We start from the raw sequence: 24043 nt of genomic DNA, 5'->3' as shown, positions 1-24043 counted from the left end.
ACAAAGCGAGAGCTGCTCTATATGAACGGCTATAAGGAATCTGCTACTCATGTGACCGATGCTGGGTTCTGTCCAGATAAGCAGGTCTGGGAATTCCTGCCCTGAGCTGCACACAAAGAGGGCAATATTTCACTGTTTCACTGCGTATAGCAGTCAACTCTTTTAGCGATTTCCCTCCGTGCAAAGAGATGGTGCACTCTGGTGAGTGTAGAATCTCATGTGAGCACAGGAACACACACTTGCACATACAATGTAGACTGTACGCTGTAAACACCGGGAGCAGAAAAAGTTTCCATCTTGAATCTGATGGCAACAAACGCCTCTGACAAGCGGCTAACTTTCCGACACAACGTGGCTGTTTCTCTGGTGTCCTCGCGAGGGGCTTTCAACTCTTAATTCAGCATCTCTGGCGTGGCATGTTCACAAACACAAAGGTGGAGACGGAGTCATCAATGCCCCCCCCCTGCAGGCGCCGGACAATGGCACGTCTCCGGAGTCTGGAGTCTCGGGGGGCTCATTTCAAAGGCCTCCGTTCTCTGGGGGTCTGGAGGGGCGCCTGCTGGGCACCGCTGCCCGGAGGAGAGTGCCCTAAGCTGGCCTGACGGATCCGCAGTGACTGCCCCCCACGGTGGTGGAGAACGGTTCCTCTTCTCACCCCCTTTTTTTTTGCGACAGGCCCTGCAGGGCTGGGCCGGTTGGGGTCAGGTGTGGGGCAATGGCTGTGGGGGGGTGGGGGTGGAGATAGGCATGTCACAACACACGTATGGGTATGGACACACTCGTGCATGCGCATTAACTTGCGCAAGGCTGCTCTGTCAGTACAGGTTGTTATCTTCACCCCCCCCCCCCCCTTACAGCCACTCACACTTCATTCATGCTTTCACCTCTCCTCTTGTTTTTCTCCCGTACCCACCCATCTTCTTCTCTCTCTTTCTCTATTGTCCTGCGCCGATAGGAATGTCATACATTCCTCCCTCTCTCTCCCTGTAGATGATGAAGAATAGAAACTTCCTGATCCTCTTATCCTCCTCTCACTGGTTTATAGTCCCCCTATCCAATTCAAAGCCCGCGAGATCGGAGATGATATTAGCCACACAGATGCAAAGAGAAAGGAAACAGTAATTACAGGTATTGAGACTCTGCGGTGAGATAAAGCCTCAGATGATTAGCCTGTAATTGAGTGATGGCACCGTCACAGATTATTTCAGTGGCGATGAATAGCTGTGTACAGGTAGAAAGACGTGTCTGTCAACGGCGATCACAAACGAGATAATTAAACCTCAAGCTAAGTGATCGAGTTGTAATATTTAGACAATGTGACTATCAGGAGATAATCGCAACAGCGAGGCTGGAAAGCAGGATATGGATTTCAAAGTAAAGTGCTGGATAAGCGATAAATTATGTGTATAAACGTTTTTAATTATTATTTTTATTGAGTGACTGAGCTTGAAATCATCTGCCCGCAAAACATTTTAACTACTATAACTACTGTTCTGTCTAAAAAAAAAGGTAATTTCTGATCGATGTTTTGCTGAGGGTCCCTGCAGCTGCCAACTTGTGTTATATCTGTCGGTAAACAGTTGCTCGAATGCTCAAAAATTCAGGGAAAAAGCTCTTCAACGGCGCTGAATGTGATCGATTTTTGGATTTCATTGCTGTGTGTTTAGGCCAGTTACGGTGTCTGTCACTAAATAACAGATATCAGATTGGAGCGTGTGAAAGTCTGGTGGATGGTGGTTCACTGCACCAGCTGTGGAACAAATACACAAACCGTTGCAGTAGATACACACTCACAGTGGTCAGTTTGAAGCGGTTTTCTTTGGAATAGAGACGGTTTCTCTGGGTCACGGAAATGTCCACAAGGTTTGGGATATAACTATGGTAACAGTACTGTGTGTGTGTGTGTGTGTGTGTGTGTGTGTGTGGTGTAAAATGTGTATTATGGAAGCAGTGGCATCGCTGGAGTAATAATTGGATTCTGAGGTGGTTTGTTATTTCCTTCCCTGCCAGCCTGCAAACCTGTAGTACCACACATCTACAAGGCCGTGAGGTGTTGGGAGTGTGTGTGTCTTTCTGTATTTTATGTTTGTGTGGCTATGCATGTGTGTGTGTGTGTGTTTACTGTGTGGTTTGCGGCCCTCCAGCATCTGTTTATGATTGCAGGGATTATCACCACGCTGCAGTGTGACATTAGCTCGTTGGATCGACTCTCACACCTCAGACTACTGGCGACTCAGTCTTCATTCACTTTCAGCCAGACTCTGACTAATGAATCACGACTGTGGGAGTGCTCTGAGGGTGTTTATGTGCACACACACACACACACACACACACACACACACACACACACACACACACACACACACACACACACACACAGAATGATGCATTCCTTCAGGTCCATGAAACAAACCACTATATATCACTTTTGAGGACTAGATTGCTTGAGTCAGAGGCAGTCGGTACTTTTAGATGGACATTAGAGGTTTTTAGTACAGATCCTTAACACCGAACCTTAAAGCCGAACTGACTGTGCTGAGTCACCATGTTCCATGTTCCATGTTCATGTTATAGGTACCTAAGTTTACACAAGCTGTTTGATATTTGAGTTACTCATAAAGTTACTCATAACAATGATGCCAGATATTTGATATATATTTTAAATAAACGTTTGGGGCAGATCTTGTCTGTGCGGTAGTCAATGACGAAAATAAATCCACAACAATTTTGATATTAAATAAAAAACTTCAAAATGTATCATGAAATAGTATCAAAACAATATCTGGTTCCACTTCTTCAACTGTGAGAATGTGCTGCTTTTTCTTCTATGTCAATGTAAATTCAACATCTTGTGTTTTTAACTGTTTGACAGACGTCATCTTGGGCTCTTGGGCTTTTTTTCGAGCTGGTTTATTAAGTGGAGTGGCTGAAGGAGTGACCTCATTAGACTTCATCTGCAGAGGTTGTTGTGACATGAATCAGTGCTGTGCGGTACGGCAAAAATCTTCTATCCAGATATAAGTCATTTCATATCTCGATAAGGACATGTATCACGATACAGCATGCTTTCTGGTAAATACCTGACAAATGAAAAGTACTGAGTATTTTCTCATTTAATTAAGAATGTCAGTGCAAAATGTGAAATGAGAAATTTGAGTCGGTATGCTTGTTATTATCAATGTAGACGATATGATTCGATTGAAAGACAATCAACTTATCCTCCATATAACGGTTCGTACGACATCTTACAAAAAGGTTAATCCTCATTTTTCGTGGGTTTTCCTACGATATCCAGCAACTCGTGTCAATTTACGCTCGTTACAAGCATACGGTATTTTCAAAATAAACTTCCGTCTTCACAGCTTAGTTAAGTTTAGGAATCACTTTTTGTTTGACCCCTCCACCGCCCCTATCACCGGCCCCGTGTGGGTCCCTATACTTCGTTCGCTCGCGATTAGATGCATAACATACAAAATGATTTTGTGGGAATTTCTAAGAATTACGGCGCATTATTTTTTCGAATGTAGGCTATAGCTTTGACTGTTGGACAAAAACAGAATGTGACTCATCGCCCAGCCCTAACATGAATGCTTCATTATCATTCAAATTAAAGCACAAAAATAATTGATAATTGCTTCATTGAGTGCGTGAAGGCCAATTCATAAAATGATGAATCAGTCATCGATTTCATGAATTAGCCTTCAAGCACTCAATGAAGCAATTAACAATTATTTTTGGGCTTTAATTTTGCAAATGCGTCCCAAAGGAGGCGGAGTGAACAAGTTACGCTTTCTTCTCTAAGGGATAACGAAGCATCGATGACTGATTCATCTGCCTCACGTTACTTTTATGACTCTAAATTAAGCCGGCCATGGTGGTTAAAGTGTTAACATATAATGAAATAATCACACAGTTCTGAGAAAAATTATGAATAAATGTGCGACACCTTAGTGGAACCAGACTGGTTCTGGTCCTTATCTTTACTTCATTCGCTCAGTCTCCTAGTCTGACAGCATTGCATCTATTTTAAGAGAATGAGCTCATACCCCCCCCACCTCCCCTCCGTCCTGATCCCTCCTCCCCACCTCCAGCACCAGTCCGTGCGCTCACCCAGGGGAGGTCTTGCCCACTAACGGGGCGCTCACGGCTGGGCAGGGCCCGCAGGAGGAGTGCGCCTCTCCACGGGACCACATGGGGCTCTTAGCCGCCAGAGCCGGCGTTAACGGAAGAGCGGTGAATAATTCAGGAACACCGTTCTGCGGGACGTTAAATATTTAAGCAGCCTCTGATGTAACCGCGGAGTGCGAATGGGCGCGCGCGAGCACGTTTGTGCACTTTGTGGGTGGAACATGGGGACAGAGGGGCTGACGTTATCAGTCCTCACCTAGTGAAGCAGGAAGAGGTGAAAGACGAAGGTTAGGCCATTGAGAGACTTGAAGAGAGGTTTTGAATGGAGTTCTGTGTTTGAGTAAAGTCCGTGGTGTTTCTTGAATCTGTGTGTTCCTGTGTGTAAATGTGTGTACTGTCAGTGGCTTTTCTTATTAGTTTGAAGTCACTCCTTCATCCGGCCTCCATCCTTCATTTTATCCTTTCCTCTTGTCATTCTCCTCCAGTAGCAGCCGGCGCGGCATACGTCGCCGGGCCTGTCAATGTGTGTGTGTGTGTGTGTGTGTGTGTGTGTGTCAGGGTTAAACTGTTTCAGCAGTGTGTCGCTCATTGTGTCACTCCTCTGACTCACATTAAGGCACAACCACACGCACACACTCACACACACATACGCACACACGCAAACCTCTTCAATCCACTCAACCAGGGTTAAATGATCGCACCCAGACTATTAAACTCAACTCTTCTGTGTGTGTGCGTGTGTGTGTGGGTGCGTGTGGGGGTGCGTGATGACGGGTTGTTGTGAGTTCTTCCCCTGTGAGGGCCTTGTTTACTCAGTGGGGTCCTTTTCACACATTCGGTAGCCCGGCCAGACTGCCTGTTTGTTTTTCCCACATCATCTCCTCTCCTTCGCCTTTGTGGTAAAAAAAAGAGAAAGAAAAAAGCCCCCCCCCCCCCCCCCCCCCCCACACACACACCTCCCCTTCATTTGAACCCCTTCTCTCGTCTTCTCCCCCCCCCCCTCGCCTTCCTTTAGTCCTTCTCGAGTTCACTGTTTGTCTGGCATCCATGTTGCACCTCTTAAATCAGGGCTAAACCCGGAGTCTGTTTTTTTGCGTATCCGTCCATGAACATGTTTTTAATGTCTCCATCAATCTCCTCGCTCCTTGCATGCCTCCTCTAACTATTGTTACAATCAAAACACATACAACCTAATTTGATATGATGCTCAGGAAACACAAATCTCACCTTAAAAAGCTAATCATACGCACATGTAACCGCTTCGCCCACACTGTCTGGAAGTGGATACGAAGAGTTTATTCCCCTAATTTATGCTGTGTTTTTCCAGGCGCCTGAATCGGAATAATCTGGCCGTCTTCCCCGAGCTGCTTTTCCTGGGAACGACAAAGCTTTACAGACTGTAAGTGCTGTTTTTTTATTTCTCTCTCTCTCTCTCTCTCTCTCTCTCTCTCTCTCTCTCTCTCTATCCATCACTCTGCATTGTTAACTGAAATATTGTTCATTTTCCTCACGGGCCTGAGATCATACAGATGAATTGTTGCGATGGTGCGTTTGTGTGCATCCCCCACAAGCTCGTGCAGGTCACAGACGTATGTTATATACATACTGATATATGTGACGGACGTTGTAAAGCACAGAACAAAATATCCTGTTTTCTCGGTGACGCAGCCGCGTGGTCTCACTCTGGCTGAAGGAGCGAGGGAGACGATTTTACGTGGCCCTCTCCATAGAAGCCAGTTCAGTAGCTGATGGAGATTAGCACTCCAACAGCTGCTGCCCACTGGGAGAGACATGTGTGTGTGTGTGTGTGTGTGTGTGTGTGCGGATGGAGAGGAGAAAGTGAGCATGCCGGATCAAGGGAGACATAAGCAGCGAAACACAGAAACAGGTTTCTCTCCTGAAGTTACACTTCGCAGGCGGTTTCAGTTACAGAACATAAAACGTTCCAGTTTGCCTCCAAACCGGTGAACCGCCGCTTGTTGCCGTCGAGCCCCATCCTCGCTCTCAGGCCGAGCATCTGCACTGTAAACCGAGCTGTGGATTTCCAGCAGCGTCGGGCCGGGCGGCAGCGCTGCTAAAGACTGTGGGAAATGCCTTCCCGTCACGGCCGTTTGTGGTCCCGGGGAATAATTATGGTCACATATATTTATACGTGTGGCTGAATATATTTATCTGAAACAATATTGAAATGCTCAGATGATTCAGAGAGTGTGTGAAAGTTGTTTATGTTCTGCGGCCTCTACGGCGGTTGGCTGGGACTCGACCTGTCGTGTCTGAAGGCGTGCGTCTGTTTTTCTGCATGTGTGTGTGTGTGTGTGTGAGTTTCTCAAGGCCAAGAGTTGGCATATTGCTCAGCGTGTGGGCCGAGGTAAAAATACAACTGGGATATAATGCTCTCTGCTCAGCTGTCGCAGACAAGCGGCCTCTCTCTGTGTGTGTTTCGGGTCCCTCATCTGCTGCACGTCTTCACCGAACACACACACTTCATTCAGCATAACAGCATTCATTATGTTGTGTTAGAATTGTTGTTGTTTTTTACACAGCCAAATATAGTACGATATAAATCAACTGTAGGCAGAGAAAGAAAGAAAACTCAAGAGAAAGTTGCTAAATGACAATCAGGAAGAAAAAAAACTTGCCAAGCTGGCGCCGTTGCAGCCACAAAAGCTCCGAGCAGATCCGTCAGACGTACAGGAGTCATTCAGAATGAACGGCAACCACGGAGGCTTAGCCAACAATATTTGTGGTCAATATTCTTATGTCTACTTCTACACCCCCGACAGTGTATTTATATTTTGAGAAAACACAACAAGAAACCCTTGAGAACCTCCGAAGTGGAATCTTGTTAGGTTTGACAGCGAGGTCAGAAAGTATGTGCGAAACCGGACCCACTTTGGTTCTTGCGACAGTACTGCTATAAATAAACACTTGCTCAACCTGCTATTATGAAAATTATGTTTTCACTCTTTTGGGGCTTTGGAAAAATCTGTGTGTTTGTGTGTGTGTGTGTGTGTGAGTGTGAATGCGTGCTGGATTCTTTAACCTTTGCTCAGCACCGTGGTTTCGGGTTCTGAGGGCTGAATTAAACTGAGGTCAGGTGTGAGATATGCCATTATTTCTGCCTCGATTATGTCAATTATGTCAACATTTGTTTTTTTTACAAGTGTGACATACTTACTGACCTGGGTTTGCATCCTCTATGACATTTGGTGTTTGGTCAAGTCAACTGAAACACAATTCGATTTTAATAGTCGATATATTTTGATAATAACTATCGCGATATTATTTAAAACGATAAAGTATCGATATGTCCCCGTTTTAAACAGATTTAAAATGTCCTTTAAATTGCCTCGAATCCCTGTGTGTGTGTCAAACAGCCTCCTCCTCCGCTCCTGGAACACTAGATGTTGCCTATTTCCTTCTAAGCTAAGGCCAGCGGCCTCCCGGCCTGTCACATGATTCGGCCAAAATCACAACATGGCGTGTCACAAGCAAGCGGCCGTATACTGTAGGGCCGTGGATACTATGTGCCCAGGATTTATGAAGAGGATTATGAAATGTATCAAAACATTGCTCCCCCTGCAGAGAGAGAGAGTAGCCCCGTCGTGTGATGTTAGACGACTAGACCACCGAGTCGATTGTTATGACCACGTCACACCACATCACGGCACAACGGCACGAGAGTCGTACAGGCTGGGAAATGTCAGAGTTACTAAGAACTCAACCTGTAGGATTGGGACATAAATGGGAAGAACCCAGACACTTTACTGAATGCACTTTATTTCATATGATGTTTATGACATCTACATGTAAGTTAAGAGTGGTCAGTAAAACAATGAGAAAAGAATACAGTATGTATTTTTATTTTCAAATGTGCATTTTATTAAAGAAGTGTTCAGTGACACAATGAGAACACAATATGCACTTTATTTTCATATCATTTTTTATGGCAAGTGCTTTTCAGTTCAGTGTGTTCTCTGCTGAGTGACTATATGCAATGCAAATACCCTCTGAAGTAGTTTTGATGCAATTTGTCCGCTGAGTTATCAATACGAGGTTTGGGGGTCCTCCCCAAGAAAATGTGAAGGTTTTTGACTTAAAAATATGCAATTTCACAAATGAATTATTATTAACACCCAAAACTTATTTTATTATTTTCACATATCACAGGCTTCTTCAGGACATTTAATTCCTCTGTAATTTACAATATAATAATATTTATATTATTATTTATTTCATACGATGCAAAGATACCAGGAAGAGAAACAAGTGCAGCACAATCAGTGATTCCAGATTCAATTCTTACACTTCTATCATGAAGCTCCTTTTATTATTTTATTATTCAGTACGACACGATTGTTTTCCATCTCTATGCAGATGACACGCTGTCGACGGTGAACACATTTATTTGTGTCGAGTTTCTTCTCTTTTTTTCATTTCCCCACCAACTCTCTCTCTCTCTCTCTCTCTCTCTCTCTCTCTCTCTCTCTTCCCTCTTTGCTGGACAGAAATCAGTAGAGAGATGAAAGAGGGAGAGATGAAAGAGGGGGTTGATGAAGGGATGGGGTGATGGGAGGATAAGAGAATGGGTCACTGCTTCCACAGATGAACAGTCGGGTTATGCCTGAGTATGAGGCTAGATTGATGGGACAGTGTTTGTGTGTATTTAATGTGCGCTATTACGGCGCTCGGCCGCTTCTGACAAACGTCCCTCGGCAACAGTTTTTCCCAATTACTCGGTCACCGCGTGTCTCTCTGTGTTTTGTGTCGAGTCGAGGCCGTTAATTAAAACTTTGGCTTTTTGTTTATTTGCTTGAGCGTCGAAGAAGTGAGAGATAGAGGAAAAGAAATTGAAGGAAAGTGAGTTGTGCCTCTGTCCTTCATCCTTCCTCTGACGGAGAGTCAATATGGACAAGCTGATTGAGAGGAGGAAAATGCAGACATTAAACCGGAGTTAAAGCGGCCTGGGGTTTGAATTGATGAGTTCATGAGGCTCCGATTTTGTGCGTGCGTGTTTATGTGTGTAATAGTCCCTAATCCTCTGCTAAACGGTGCCCTGATGAGGCTTTACCAGGCAGCATTGTTGCTTAGCAGCCTCGAAGGTTGTGGCTTTGTCTTCGGTGAGAGCTTAACCCTGACACACACACACACACACGCGCGCGCGCGCACGCACGCGCGTACCACCTCGGCCGAGGCGACAGGCTCAGCACAATGGTCACAAGAGCACAGGCGTCTTTCAGAAGATGTGGGCTTTCCCAGCGTGTCGACAGTTAGCCGACACGGAGGGAGGAGGACGAGGAGGAAGAGGAAGAGAGGGGGTCAAAGGTGGAAGAGATGAACATTTCTTCTCTGAGCAAATCATGCTTTTTTAAATTAAGACAGTTTTGGGCGATTTTAGTTGCCACAGTGACGACGACTTCTGGGCCCTCCCAGAGGTCAAAAGGTGAAGAATGTTCCAGTCAGGAGATCTAAGCAGGAGGTGATTTATATGTAGAAGTGAGGGGGGGGGGGGGTCCTCCCACTCATTAACAGAAATCATGACAAATGAAACTTGTAACAGCCGTGGATCCTCCAAAGGCGGGAATGTTTTATATTCTAGGATCAAACTTGTAGCATTTAGAACTTTACTGTGAGACCAACGTGATCGACCACATTCTACGAACAACAATTCAATGTGACAAGGATTATGTATTGAATACATAAAAGTTGTCCAATCACATATTGTTAACCAAGTTTGGAGTGAAGTCATTTCATTGTTTACTATAATGGAGAGGCACATTTTGGGAGAAGACCTTATGAAGTTATGCGTGTATTCTGCTGCGAGGATCGTGTTCTGTGGCAGATTTATTGTAGTGAACATAGACCTGTGTTCAGAGTCGATGGTGTTCATACAAAGTGCAGGACTTTGACTCTAGAGATCGAGGGGTTCGGTGGTTAGGTGTAGGCAACAAAATTCACTTTGGTTAAGGTTAGTGAAAGATGAATTATGGAAAGGATCGTCTAAATGTCAGTAAACACATCCTGTACTAGTACTGTTGTATATGTGAACTGGGCATATGACTCATTTAAGAAAACAGATAAGATATGTTGTCAGTGAATGTTTTCCAGATGCATGAGGTATGAACATGTTGCAACCTTGCGGATACACTGATTTCATGTAGGTATGTTGTGGTGTATGATGTAGCCTATTTTTGCACATATGTATTTATGTGAGGCTCTGTACAGACTGGCAACAAAGTCTCTTGGAAAAGGACAAAAAAATCCACAAAACCATTTTCCCCTATACGTCTTTTTAGCACATAAAAGTTCGAATAATTTTCACTTTTTAGCGCCAGGTGTGGAGTCGTGCCGCTCGTCAATGTCACACTTGCCCTAGACAGCCAATCAAATCAAGCAAGAGGCTAGATTTACTACTTTACCGATGGCGGTAGACGTGGTGGGGCTAGAGTGTGTGAGAGGGAAGGGGGAATTCAAATCTCATGTTGCTGCAATTTCATGTTGGATGCAGTGAACGAGCATATTATCCAGTTTCTGTTAGTCACATATGATCCGTTGCGCACAAAACCCAGCTCCACGCCGTTTGGCCCGAGGTGCTTCGCTGAGGCAGTTTTTGAGAGGCCACGTATCTCGGTGTGATCAGCCCCCGAAGGGTGTTGGGATGCTGGATGCTGGATGGATGTCAGGGAAACCTAAACGGTACAGGACTCAGTAGATTAGTGAAAAGTTCATACTCTCTCATCTCTTCCAATCATTTGATGCACTGTTATCTTTGAAGCTAACCTCTTCCACTCACATCAAGGCCATACTGACCCTTTTGTGATGCTCATGGGGGGAAAAGGAAAAATAACAAAAATACGAAAGTCCTGCTTCTGGTTATTCCAGACGATGTTGAAGGGGATTATTTGGTTTTGCTGCCTTTAAAAAAAGATCAGTATCTGCTGGCATGGTTAGTTGCAGTGTTTTGCATGAGGAGATATTCGGCCACTGACTTTGTGTACATAGGAAATGCAAATATCTGCCATTATGTCTGTCCAAGGAAATGAAGTTAAGCCTTTGGAGCCTGAGGCGTCTGTGGATGGGCCTCTCTCTCTCTCTCTCTCTCTCTCTCTCTCTCTCTCTCTCTCTCTCTCTCTCTCTCTCTCTCTCTCTCTCCTGGCACAAACACACCGCTTTACCATTCAGCAATATTTCCTGCCCCCTCCCGTTTCTCTGAATGCACTTTAAAAGATATAAAAACGGTCTCTCTCTCTCTCTCCCACACACACACACACACACACACACACACACACACACACACACACACACACACACACACAGATCTTTTCAGCACATACAAAGACATAATGTCCAATAAAATGCTTTCATTAGCCCTCTTGGATCACGCAGATCGCATCCAGCCAAACAGGAAAAGTGATTTATTTAATTTCTCTTTCCCGCGGTCCAGTTTTTGTGTTGTCTCATGTCGTCCGCGCGCAACGTTACAACTCACCTCGAGTGCAAACCGACGGTTAGAACAGCGCGTTGAGGTGTTGAGTGTCAGTGACTCACTCGCCTTGCCATCGTGTGAATCACTCGACCGCCTATCTGGATTGCTCAAGGCCACTCATTCCTAAGAAGTGATTTCTGCCATTCAGATCCCGACACAATGCCGTAATTCATGCTCGAGCGGTTCGGAGAGGGCTCGACAAAAGCCCAACTGGCATTATTCAGAGGGCACCAGCACAAAAGATGATGTTACACAGACAGAATGTAAAGATATGAAACGCCCCACTCGACTTTTACCACGGCTAGAGCTAACTTGTTCCTGCATGGGGCCCACGAAGCGTGTGTGTGTGTGTGTGTGCTTGTGGATTTTGCTGAGCTGCTTTGTTCAGCTTTTCTTTTTCACTATGAACTTTATTTATTTATTTTAAATGGACACGGTAGCACTTAAAAACACAGGTTTGTAGGTACACCTAGCTAAAGGTCCTGCTATACATCCTGCTTTCAAGAAGGCTGAAATGTTCGTTTCTTGTGATCATTTCGGAGGCTGTAGTTTGTTGTGCTCAGAGGTTGTCATTCTATAAAGATTAGACTAAGAAATCAATAGTTTGGAGCAGGTGAAGCAAGACAAGAATATGTGTTAAAGGACAATAAGGATTTATATTATCTTATTTATCATGTAAAGAGTCTGTAGTCCATGTGCAGTCCACTCTCCTCACAAATCACAGCTGTCCAAGCGTCATGATTATGTCAACATGAAGAAGAGCATTAAATCCAAGGCCGCCATCTAATCCGTCAATTTGGTCTCAGTGGACTAAGATTTCTTTGATTAGTCATTTTTTATGCTTTTTTCATGTTGGAAAAAAGCAAAAGGCAACATACATATCTCTGGCAAACTTGTTTCTCAAAGTGGTGCTTTCATGTGATTGTTTGTGGAGAAACTCAGATTAAAACACCCTTGTTGGTCCTAATTAAATCCTAATGTCTTCGTTCATGAGAAATATAAATGTCCTTTTTTTCTTGTCCTAAAACTAACTCACTTTGTCTCGCAACGGCATTAAAGGAAAAAAACACTTCTTTTACTCACAGTACTGTATATGAAAACATATATATTACAGGACTGTATATGAAAACATATACAGTCCTGTAATATTTACCATATATGACTTTAAAGTTCAACTACATTTTTTTTTCTTCTGATACTTTAATATTATTAAATGTTAAGAAATGATTGCTTTCAAAATACATCTGATAAACAGTAAACAATAAAAAAAGAAAACCTGAAAAACTGAACATATCAGGTGTATAACTTTGAAATAAATTTCTCTTGTTCAATCTCCAAACACATTTCCGTTTTACGTGGCTCAGTTCAATTAATCAGCTGTCGCCCAGGGTGTGTGAGTGTCAAAGTTCAGAGCTCACAGGTGAAAGGTCGGGGAGCATCAATGTCAACCCGAACGAGATACGAGATACATTATCCAGGATAATGGACGTGCCAGCAGGAACGGCGTTTTGCCCATCAGATTACGGGACGACAAGTCACGCCTGGAAAAAGAGACACAGAGAGAGTGGAGGGGTGGATACAGACAGAATGAATGAAGGGTGTTTAAAGGAAAGATTAGAGATGTGTTTGCTCTCTTAAATGGTGTGGAAAAAAAGAACAGGGGGGGGGGGGAATTTACCCAGGTGAAGACAGAGATGTTTTCTCTATTGAGAAAAGGAAGAAAAAAGTAGAAAGCGAGGGACGGGGAGAAGGAGGAGAGCTAGAGGGGAGAGTCATGTGGAAAGGAGAGGAGAGAGGTATGTCAGTACTTACTGTAGATGGCAGGTAGCCTGAAGCCTGGAGCCAGCGTGTCTGTCAGAAAGAAGTGCGTAACCTGAGTGTGGCTTACTGGGAGAGGGGGGGGGGGGGGGGGGGATTGCATACCTAGCTAACGCCAGGAAGAGCTTACCTGGAAGCAGGTATTACGACAGTGTGTGAATCTACTTGTGCGTGTGAGGTCTCCTGGATCATCAAAGCGTTTCCTCACCTCGCTGGTTTGCGATTAAGGGTCACCGTGTGCGGTAATACCTCCCAACGGAGCAGCTAAATCATCCCGCATCCTCTCCGTTCCTCTCGCGTCTGCTTCCTCTCCCCTCTCCCCTCTCCTCACCCACTTTAGCCTCTGTGCTTAACCTGATAATACAATGTTGACGCCGGTGCGTCGCATGCTGATTTCCTGCAATTTCCTCTTCGTCTTCATCTGGTCTCCATGTCCCTATACGGAGGTTTCCCCCTCCAGGGTATCTGCAGGGTATGGATCCGGGCCCTGTGTTGATGGATGAGTCGGCCCGGTCCGGTGAATTATAGGATGGGATTATGGAGTAATCGGGACAATTCATCATGCAACGCTTCTCTACTCACCCTAATCACAGCCACTCAGCAATATTGACCCCCGCTCGCTGTGTGCATCAGAGAGAGTGTGTGTGTGTGTGCATGTTTTGTGTACAAGGTGGTGGGGAGACGAGTTACATACTGTGCAGCCCAACATTCTTGAAACCATCATTCAACCCTTATTTGACTGAAACATCCTTGGTTGTTCAGTTTTGAGAGTTTTACACTGAAATTTGTGCGGCTGGGATTTGATCTGATTTCAATGACAGCGGTGTGCCAGTGCAACTGTCATCAAATGTTGCTAACCTCTGAGTTTAAAAAAAGGCCTCAAAACGGCCGTCCACAAACCAATTTCTTTCATACATTATGGATGATACTGCTTATATCATACTGTCAGTCTGTGGAAGCCATTTTAACAACTTTGACGAGTGCTCAACTCTATTTCAAGGAGTTATTAATGCTGATCCACGCAGAAAAAACTCACTCCGGCTGCACACAAACTAGAACAAAGACCAGAAACTTTGAGCGCTCACACAGTCTCGCCAGTCAAATGGTAGACAGAGAGGTTTCAGTTTATGTCAATCAGTCAGCAGACCTAACATGGCTGTCTCTCCCTGCCCCGGGCGCCTCCCTCCCTCCTCCTCTAATCCTCCATCTTGGCTCCGTGTCAAGCCGCCTTGTCCAGTCGCACAATATCCCTCCTCCAGGGCAGGCAACTGCATCCCCTCTCCGGCTCCATTAGTGCCACTCCACTGGCATAGCCGGCATTCTCCAGTGCGACCGTCATCGCCGGCCACTCCATTGGCACCCCTGTCACTCTCCAACCGCCACAAAAGAAAACCTCTCCTACCCTCCCTCTCCGCCCCCCCCCCCCCCCCGCTCGCTTGGTCTTTTTTTTTTTTTTTTTTTTTTTTTTTTTTTTTTGCGCCCCCATTTTCTTCCCCTTCTCGTCTCTCTCTCTCCCCTACTCCTCTATTATCTTCCTTTTCTCTTTCCAGCACCTTTCTCTTCAGTCTTCAGTCATCTCTCTCCCCCGGGCCTAACACATTGGTTTTGAGAGGCTTATGCAAGACCCTCATCCAGGCTACGGATGCAGTAGGAAACCCGAGAGAGGAAACTGGGAGCTGACCAGCGATTCCCTCCCAGAGATGTTGCTCACAAGTTTAGAGGCTCTCACATTATTTCACCAAAAGCTGAGTGTGTTTGAGGTGACCACGGCGACCCAGGCTCATTAAAACGCACTATGTTTACATAATGTGAGGACTCGGGGCGGGGGGGCAGAAACAGACCCTCAACACATCAGCTGCTGTCACTTTAAGTGAATTGCCTGCTTTAGAATGAAATGTAAAACTAACTTGCCATAGATACAGAGTTGAAATGAAAACGTATCAATGTTGCCGTCAGTCAGAGATGAAAGCATGGAGGCTTTGTGAAGAGACAGAGAGAGAGAGAAAGTGTGATGTAGCTGTGTAGCTGCAGGCTGGTGATAGATCAGCAGGTTTGTAATCACAGGTTGGTACCCGACCTGTGTGTGTGTGTGTGTGTGTGTGTGTGTGTGTGTGTGTGCACACATACCCGAGTGCTTATGTATATTTGTCCTCGCGAGTGTCTAATGACAGGTTCCAACCCTGATGTGTCATTATCCAATTACAGCTTTCTCTCATCTCTACGGTAACGCCATGCCCACCAGTAATTGGACGGCTGCTCTTAAGAACTCTGACCTCTCGGCAAGTGTCAGGCGGGAGCACACACGCACACACACACCGAACACACACAGGATGCCAGGAAGATTGGGTAACGCAGGATGAAGCAGCCATCTGATCGTCTAAACTATGCAAAGACAAGTCAGGACTCTGATTATATCGCATCACTCCTTCCTCCTCACACTCGTTCTCTTTTTCTCCGTCCGTTCGTCTCTTTCTACCTCTTGTAATAACAATGACTGGGGCTCACGTGCTTCCTGTCTTCGCCCTCTCTCCCGTCTCGCTCTCTTGCAAGTGTGTTGCCTCTAAATGGGCCTAAATGGGCCTAAATGTGCCGAGTCGGAGGAGAGCTTTTGTGGTTTACGCTCTCTCACTCTCTCTGTCTCTTCACTCTTTCACAAAAACAAAACACAGCGTTTTTTCATCCTAGCCCTCTTAAATATTTCACACGCTGAGGAGGCCCTCTCCTCTCGTTTGTGTGTTCGGGCCTGGTCGCAAAACTCCACGAGGGGTTCGGTGCGACGGGAACACAAAGACAGATCCTCATCGTCGAGAGAAATTGAATTACGGACTATTGGCAGACGTGCAGAGACACGGAGGACGGGAAACAAAGGGAGACACAGAGAAGGAAATGTGTGTGTGCGCGTGCAGGTTTCTTCCTGTTCCTGAGTTCAGAGGTCAGGTATTAGAAGCCGGGGTCTCCTGCGTCCTGACAGCTCATTGGAGGACAAATCTATGAGTTCAGAGAGAGGAATTTTAACAATTTGCTCTCTCAATGTTTTTCATCGTTGAAGCTCTTTATGTCGACTTTTTCTTTTTTTCTTTTTCTGGACTACAAATGGGTTTTGTTCCCCATCTGTCTCATCTCATTGTAGCAGCAGCTTTTTCTTTTCTTAGAATTTGTCTTCATTCAAAATTCTGGCAAAATTGATATTGACGTCTTCATTTCCCCCCAATTCGTTTTTTCTCTTTTCCTCTTATAGCTTTCATCTGTTGCTATCTCCACTATGACTATGAGATCTTTGTTTAGTTATTTTGTGAGTGTGTGTACGGAAGGTCTGTGTGTGTGTATATGTGTGTATATGTGTGTGTGTGTGTGGAGCAGTGTTTCCGTAGCAAGTCAGGCAGAAAATAAAGTTGCATTTTGAAGAGGGGCGGGGATGTTCCAGGTTGTTACGGACAGAAGGTAGCAGTGAAAGTTAGTGGAGCCTAAACACCTGGACAATTTACTTTTGAAAACACACACACACACACACACAAAGTTTGAAAGACAGTCAGTCGAGGGAATGAGTGACCCAAGGCTATGATGTCAGCCTGTTTTACAGCTCTTATAATTACAAGCGGCGCTCCGGGTGGGTGGGTTTCTGTCAGTGCGTGTGCGTTCAACAGTGCACAGTAGATTCCTGTCAGCGTCGTCGTAGTGACCCGCTAGGTAACAGTTGGTGTTTCCCAGACATCTTAGCAGCTGAGGATATCGTCTTGTTCTTGTTGAATCCCTGTTATACAGTGCTGGGCAGCGTTAGCTCTGGGTCTGTGGAGGAAAAGAGCGTTGAATTCCCTGTTTTTAGTGAAACTTCTATTTCCATTGATTCCCATGTTTGTTCCCATATTATTCTCTACGTCAAACTGACTGTCGGCCTGCCCATTATTCCTGCTGAAGAAACAAAAAACTCCTATACCTGGAGAGAAGTTAAATATTTTTGATTCACCAAAATAACCCGACCATCTCAGGTGCATCTGGTGATTTTTTTTTGTTGAAAACTGAGGCCAATGTGTCTTGAACTTGCATTCTCTCTAATGGCCATCAGGGGGCGACTCCTGTAAAAAGAAGTCAGATTGTATAGAAGTCTATGAGAAAATGACTCTACTTCTCTCTTGATTTATTACCTCAGTAAACATTGTAAACATGAGTTTATGGTCTCAATCTCTAGTTTCAAGTCTTCTTCAATACAGCATGAAATGGTCCATTTAGAGTGAAATAGACCATAAAGCAGAGTATGCTTTAGGGCGGGGCTACCTTGTGACGTATGCGGCGTCTTTACTTCACTCCTCAGTCCAAATATGGTCACTTCTGTTCACCGGTTGCAAAAAAACAAGATGGTGACGGCCAAAATCTAACAATGCGACGGCCGAGGCTTCAAAACGGCAGTCCACAAACCAATGGGCGACGTCCACTTTTTATATAAAGTCTATGATTTCTACACAGACAGATGCATCACTGTGAATTTGTCTTCACACAAACATCTGCACGAAAACTTTTCCAACATAGGATACATGAACATTACCGTAATTATTGTTAAAAACACGCTTTTCTGCAAAAATCTTTTTGTTTTCTTCAAACTGCTCGAACGCATCTGTGTTTGCATCTTGTTCAAACAGCTGCACACAAACTTTTCCTTCATAAAATATAAAAGTAAATGACCAGAATTGATATTTCAGTTTTGCAGAAGTTAACAAGACTCTGAAGAGTCTGACGAAACTTTTTGTGTCTTAAAGACATCTAACTTTTCGTCTTCAACTCAGATGACACGCTGTAGCTTCATACTGGTTTTAGATGAGATCAACGCTATCCAAAGTGGCCCCAAATAAACCAGCGGCCATGCAGTCAACTTCCCTTTGAGGCAAGCTAGAGGCGTAGTGGTGAGATTAGGATGATATGAGTGTAATATAAAGTGTGTGTGTGTCATGACCCCCAGGAGCAGAATTCCTCTGGTCTTAAGCACCTGGAATATGGAAAGTGGGAGGAAAAGAGAGGAGGGAAGGAGGGAGGAGAGGAAAGGGTTATTAACCACAATACATTACCCCTTGACAACCTGCATGTTCAGACTAAAGCCCACCAGTAATAAGACCAGCGTTGTGCGAGCGCAGCATGCTGGTCCCATGCGGGTTCGTAAGGTCAGCGTCGGAGGCGTGACGGGCCTCATTTGAACCAAACTCCTACGCAGGTGTGAGTATGTCACTGTCCCGGTGTGTCATCCTGCCTAAGAAGGGGGAGGGAGATACTTTACTCTGCATTTCTAAAATAATGGCGGCGCTTCCATCTCCTGCTTTGTTTCTCTCAGTGGCCTCTCTCCCGGAGATAGCAGCCATCGGGTTGGCTTGGCTGGTTTTTATAGCACTTCAACTGGGCTGCTTTTCTCCCTCTGTGACTCCTTTTACCTTCAAACTCTCTCATTTACTTTCTTTTTGAAGTTTTCTTTTTTTCTGTGTTGCCAAATTCTCAGCATTGTAGTACTGTACCCCTTTAGGTACAGTCGTTTTTTATTTATTTATTTAATGTCACTTTAAATTTGTACTCCACTACGTTTCAGAGGAAAATGTTTTACTTTTTACCTCAATTTCTTTAAACATTTACTCGTTTTTTATTAACCATTTCCCCTCTAAACGTCTCACATGGATTCATTTAAATAATGGTTCAAGGTCCAAAGAAATACAATTATCCAACATTTCACCAGAAAAAGCAAAGATCATTAAAAGTAATTTAGCTTTTCTTTGTCACACATCGTTATACATTTTTAAATATTGCTCTTTTTATCCAGAATTTTTTACTAAAATGCTACTTACACATTATTACTACACAGTATTAACAATTTACTAATATTATATATAGCAACCGTCACAGGAGACATTTCACTGCAGAACAAGTACTTCTACTTTTGACACTTAAAGTACATTTAGGGGATACAACTTGAATTTGAGTGGAGGACTTTTGCTTGTAATGAGGTGCTGTTTTAGGTTGTGTTCAGGGCTGCCCTATCTTTGTTCGATTAGTCGTGTTTTTTTGCTTTTTTCATGATGAATGACTTATTTCCCAAAGATTGTATCAGCACATCTCTGTTAAACAAAATATTTAAAGTGGTGCTTTTGTGCAATTGCTTGTGGAGAAACTGTTTTTTACAGATCCGTTGAATCAACCAATCGGCTTGTCAAAAGAAAAACGTTAGTCGACTTAGATTTCTTTGTTCGAGGACAGCCCTAGTTGTTTTTCTTTAGACTTTTTCCGCCACTGCAGAGCCTCACCTATTTCTATTTTTCATGTCCTTGTACACTCTTGTATGTCCTCTCCTCCTCCTCCTCTTCCTCCCTTCCCGCCTCCAGCTCCTCTTCATCTCTATGAGTCGACGAGGCAGAAACAGACAGAGACAGGTGATAACTGACGGGCTGATGGCGATGACTGTTGCAAGTCAAGCAGAATAGATGGGTCTAATTGAACCCTGCATTTGGTGTGTGTGTGAGTGTGTGCGTTCTACAAATGGCAGCCGTTTCCATGGTAGCAATTAAGCGCTGGGAGGTTTCAGGTCAAGGTTAATTAGCATGCAGAGATGAAAGGGAGTCAGACGAGAGGCGCTGGACGTTTGATCGCTGATTGTCCTCCATGACCACTTGTGTGTGTACTTGTTTGTGTGTGCATGCGTTTGGCCCATTGGTGTCTCTTCATCACACACACATATTATTGACTAGAGACCATGAAACCGTGTCAGAAGCACCAGATATTTATGGTTAAAGATGTTGATGTTTAGTAGGACCATAATAAACTACGAACACATCGTCAATAATTTGATTCAGGTTCATTGCAGGTACAAACTGTAGAGAAAATACTTAGTTTGAGATGTGATTCAGGTGCCACTGAATTCCATTTAATGTTTTCCGGTTTCCCCCATTGTTTGGGGGGAAAAATGTTTACAATAGTCAACGGTAAGAGGCAAATATTTCTTGGAGATATATATTTATATTTGAATTGCCCCATGAATTACACAAAGGATGCTTGTTTATTTAAAAGAGAATTTTCGATGTCAAGAAAGGCGCAGTTTGTCATAGATTTGTCGTAGTACGATTACGTTTTGTGTGGAAGTGATCAGTGAACTACATCTTGCACAATGTGCGTCACCAACACGTTCGTTACCTTGGCTTGCTAGCTAGCTAGCTAACTGAGCTATATCCACGCACAAATGTGACATTTTCTTAACGGATGTGTTTTTATCCAGCGACTCTTTTTATTGGAGTAGAAGTGAAAGAATGAGCGAGACCCGTTGTTGCTGTGAGTACATGCTGTTGCATAAAGACAAAGGCATCGTAGCTTCAGTGTGCTCACGCTTAAGTGAATTTTGGGTCTGCGGTCTTTCTAATTACGTATTTTCACAGTTTTATACTTACGTATTCAGTTTTACGACTTTCCTGACGTGCAAAATCATCTTTTAAATTGACAAACATCACATGTGCAGTTTATGGAGCAATTTAAGCTGGACCAGATAACTGTTTAACAGTCTGTACACATTGTTTTTCCAAAATAAGGTCCCATAGAGGACACCGGAAGGGGCGGGACTTCACCTCTATTGGTAGTTGGCCCATTGGTACATTCATTTTTCAAACACAAATGCTAAACATTCTTTGGTTCCAGCTCCTACACTGTGAGGATTTTCTGATATTCTTCAATTATGAAACAGTAAACTTTGGGTTTTATACTGTTGATTGGAGAAAACAAGTGATCAGAAAATATCAGCCTTAAAGTTATGCTTCACACACTGCAACTGTGTTCTGGTGTCGTTTACTTCTATGTGGGCTGGACACTTGTATGTGCGCAACTCCCTGTCCACCTCTCTGCTCTCTGCCTCTGAACTCCAACAGCTCAATACTCACTGCAGAGGCTCTCAGCTCTGTTATTCACAGCTCAGTGATACACATCCTGCTGCATGTGCGCGCGGGCGGCCCCGCATGTGTTTACGGTGATTGATACGCATTAATGATGTAAGACGAACGGCCATTAAAAAGCTGGGAAACCGTACGCACCGCCTGGAGCTGCGACTATTAGTCTGAAAGTTTCCGGTGTTGGCAAAGCACAAGGGACTGCAGTGGCAGATGTTAGGGCAAAGTGTGTGTGCGCGTGTGTGTGTGTGTGTGTGTGTGTGTGTGTGTGTGTGTGCGTGTGTGTGTGTGTGGACTACCAGTAGCAGGTGGTAAGTTTATTTCACCCCTCTGACCCAAACCCACGGTCACAGGGGATTTTGGAGCAATCTAAAGCTCAGCTGTTCTAGCTACACTTGTGTGTGTGTGTTTCTGAGAGTAAGCTCTGAGACAGATTGTCTTTTCACATGAACAAGAGGGTTTCAAAGACAGAGATTTCGCCCTCTGTCATGAATTGTAACACAGACATACTGCAAATCTGTCTTCAACAGAAGCCTGTTTCATCATCAGTAGACTAGTGATCTTTTCCCGAGCAGGTACTTGGACTCTTCGCTTTAGTTTGGCTCAAGTGTCGCTTAACCTTTTTTTTTTTCCACCCAATTCAAATCTCCCAATCATATCGTTGTGCGCCCTCACCTTTTGACCGAAGCTCATTAAGGCTAATTGCTAATCTGGTCATGTGGAAACCCGGCAGCGACCCAGCAAACAATCCGCGGCCTTGACACACAGTGTAAGGTTTCTTACTCCAGACGGGCAGCTCCGCTCGGCTCAACGTAAATAAGGGCCAGAGCTCTCGGAGGAGGACAAAGGCGGCCATCGCTGAAGTGGCTGTCGGCGAAAGAAAGGACGAGGAGGGGGGGGGAGAAAAGAAAGGGGAGACGGTTTGTTATTGAATTCTCTCTTCCTGAGGTCAGTGACACAAAGGCTTTTAGTGGCTGCTGGAACCGCTCTCCTGCAACACCCCGTCTAATTGGTTAACGACATCTGATGTCATAACATGCCCCCCCCCAACCCTCTCGCGTTGCTTTTGTGCTCTCACTCTCTCTGAGTTTGCTGTCCCACTGTCAGAAACTCAGACGCTTAAATACACAACAAGCCGTTAATGCAGCACCATCTGCATCTAATTATCATTTTTGATTCATTAATCTGTCATTTTTTGATTTTATGAATCCATTAAATGTCTATAAAATGTAGGAGAATTTCCAACCACTGTTTCCCAGAGCGCAAGTTGACATCAACAATGAGCTTGTAGCTGTGAACAGAACATATATATGACCTTTTTGACTTGTCATAATAGGAAAAGCACAGCATGAACAATTACCAGGACCTGTAAAGCAGATAATAATTAATTTTATTTTTTATTGACTAAATGTAATAGGAATAGTAGGAGTAGGAGTTTATATATATATATATGTGTATATGTCTATTTATATATATTTTTTTAAAGGCAGTATTGCGGAATCTCTGCGTGAAAGGGGCCTCTCTCTATCTCTCATACATTCTTGCCAAAAACTAAATTAAACTCACTTATGCGGGCCAATTTAAGAGTAGTTAGTGAGGAGTCAATCAGACAGTCAATGGCAGTATAAAACAGGCAATGTGCTGCATGCAAGATTAGCCGTGGACAGACACAGCGACGCACACTCACGCACGGACACCCGCGATCGATCGCATGATCCCCCTGGTGGAGAAAATGAAATGCAGACTGGATGGGATCTGAAAACGTGAACATAAAATATACATGATATGAAATTACCAGCTAGAGCTTGGCCCTTTAACTTTCCACTCTCCGGTCTTTTGACCCCCAGCCTGCCCTTCTGTCTGTCTGTTCTTTAGTTACCTAAGAACCCCGGACCAAAAATAACAACACACTGTCAGACCCGTCGTTGCTGCCTTCTCACATAGCCCATAAACTTAACAGCTCCCCTCGCCGTCACTCTACCCAGTCACAAAGTCCGGAGCCAGGTTGAGAGCGCTCCTGCGGCTCGTTTGCCGTGGTCTTCTCGCAGCAGTCTTCCATTTCCTCCAAATGATTGCGATTCGCTCACGAGTGACTGAACCACGGCTGAACCCCCCCCCCGGCTTTGCCCCGTGCGAGGCGTACCTCCCATCTCGCCAAAAAGCTCAGTGAACCTTGATCACCAATGCGGATTTCAAGACCACCGATGCTGCTCGTCTCCTTTCCAATTTTTGACCGCACCCAAAGCCCTGGGGGGGGGGGCAGAAGCTGTGACCCACATGTGGTATGAAGCATCAGCATCTGAACCCCTCAAACCCAACACAACCCCCCCGAACACACACACACACACACACACACACACGCGTTTCCCCTCACATACGCTCGCTCCCCTCCCCAAGGAAAAGAGCCTAACAGCAGGCTCTACACGTCTCTATCCTGTAGAATGTATCGAAGCACGCATTCATTCACTCAATTGCGCGCACACACACACACACACACACACACAGACACAGACAGACAAAAGGCAGAAAAGGCAGTAATGGGCTTAGTGCAGCAGAGCTTCATGTGTGTCATAATCTTGTCATGATACTGTCCTAATCCTCTTCTAATCCACTACCCTTCTGGAAAAATGAAATTGGGATTACCCTTCTGTCTGTCTCTATTACACAAGCATCTTCTCTTTCAGTGTGTGTGTGTGAGTGTGTGTGTGTGTGT

General features: G+C 44.6%; 1 protein-coding gene across 3 annotated transcripts in view; it reads left to right on the top strand.

The window, feature by feature from the left end:
• The window catches only part of slit2 (slit homolog 2 (Drosophila)), an 83707-nt gene that overhangs the window by 6256 nt on the left and 53408 nt on the right, over nt 1-24043 (top strand). For all 3 annotated transcript variants that reach the window (XM_076091860.1, XM_076091859.1, XM_076091858.1), the window contains exon 4: nt 5456-5527. In XM_076091860.1, coding sequence (XP_075947975.1) covers nt 5456-5527 — 72 coding nt within the window. The remainder of the gene's footprint in view (nt 1-5455; nt 5528-24043) is intronic.

This window comes from Anarhichas minor, unplaced genomic scaffold (genome assembly GCF_050575085.1).
Source record: "Anarhichas minor isolate MPS153535 unplaced genomic scaffold, ASM5057508v1 ptg000014l, whole genome shotgun sequence".
In the NCBI taxonomy this organism is placed as follows: domain Eukaryota; kingdom Metazoa; phylum Chordata; class Actinopteri; order Perciformes; family Anarhichadidae; genus Anarhichas; species Anarhichas minor.
This window is presented reverse-complemented; position numbering and strand designations above follow the sequence as displayed.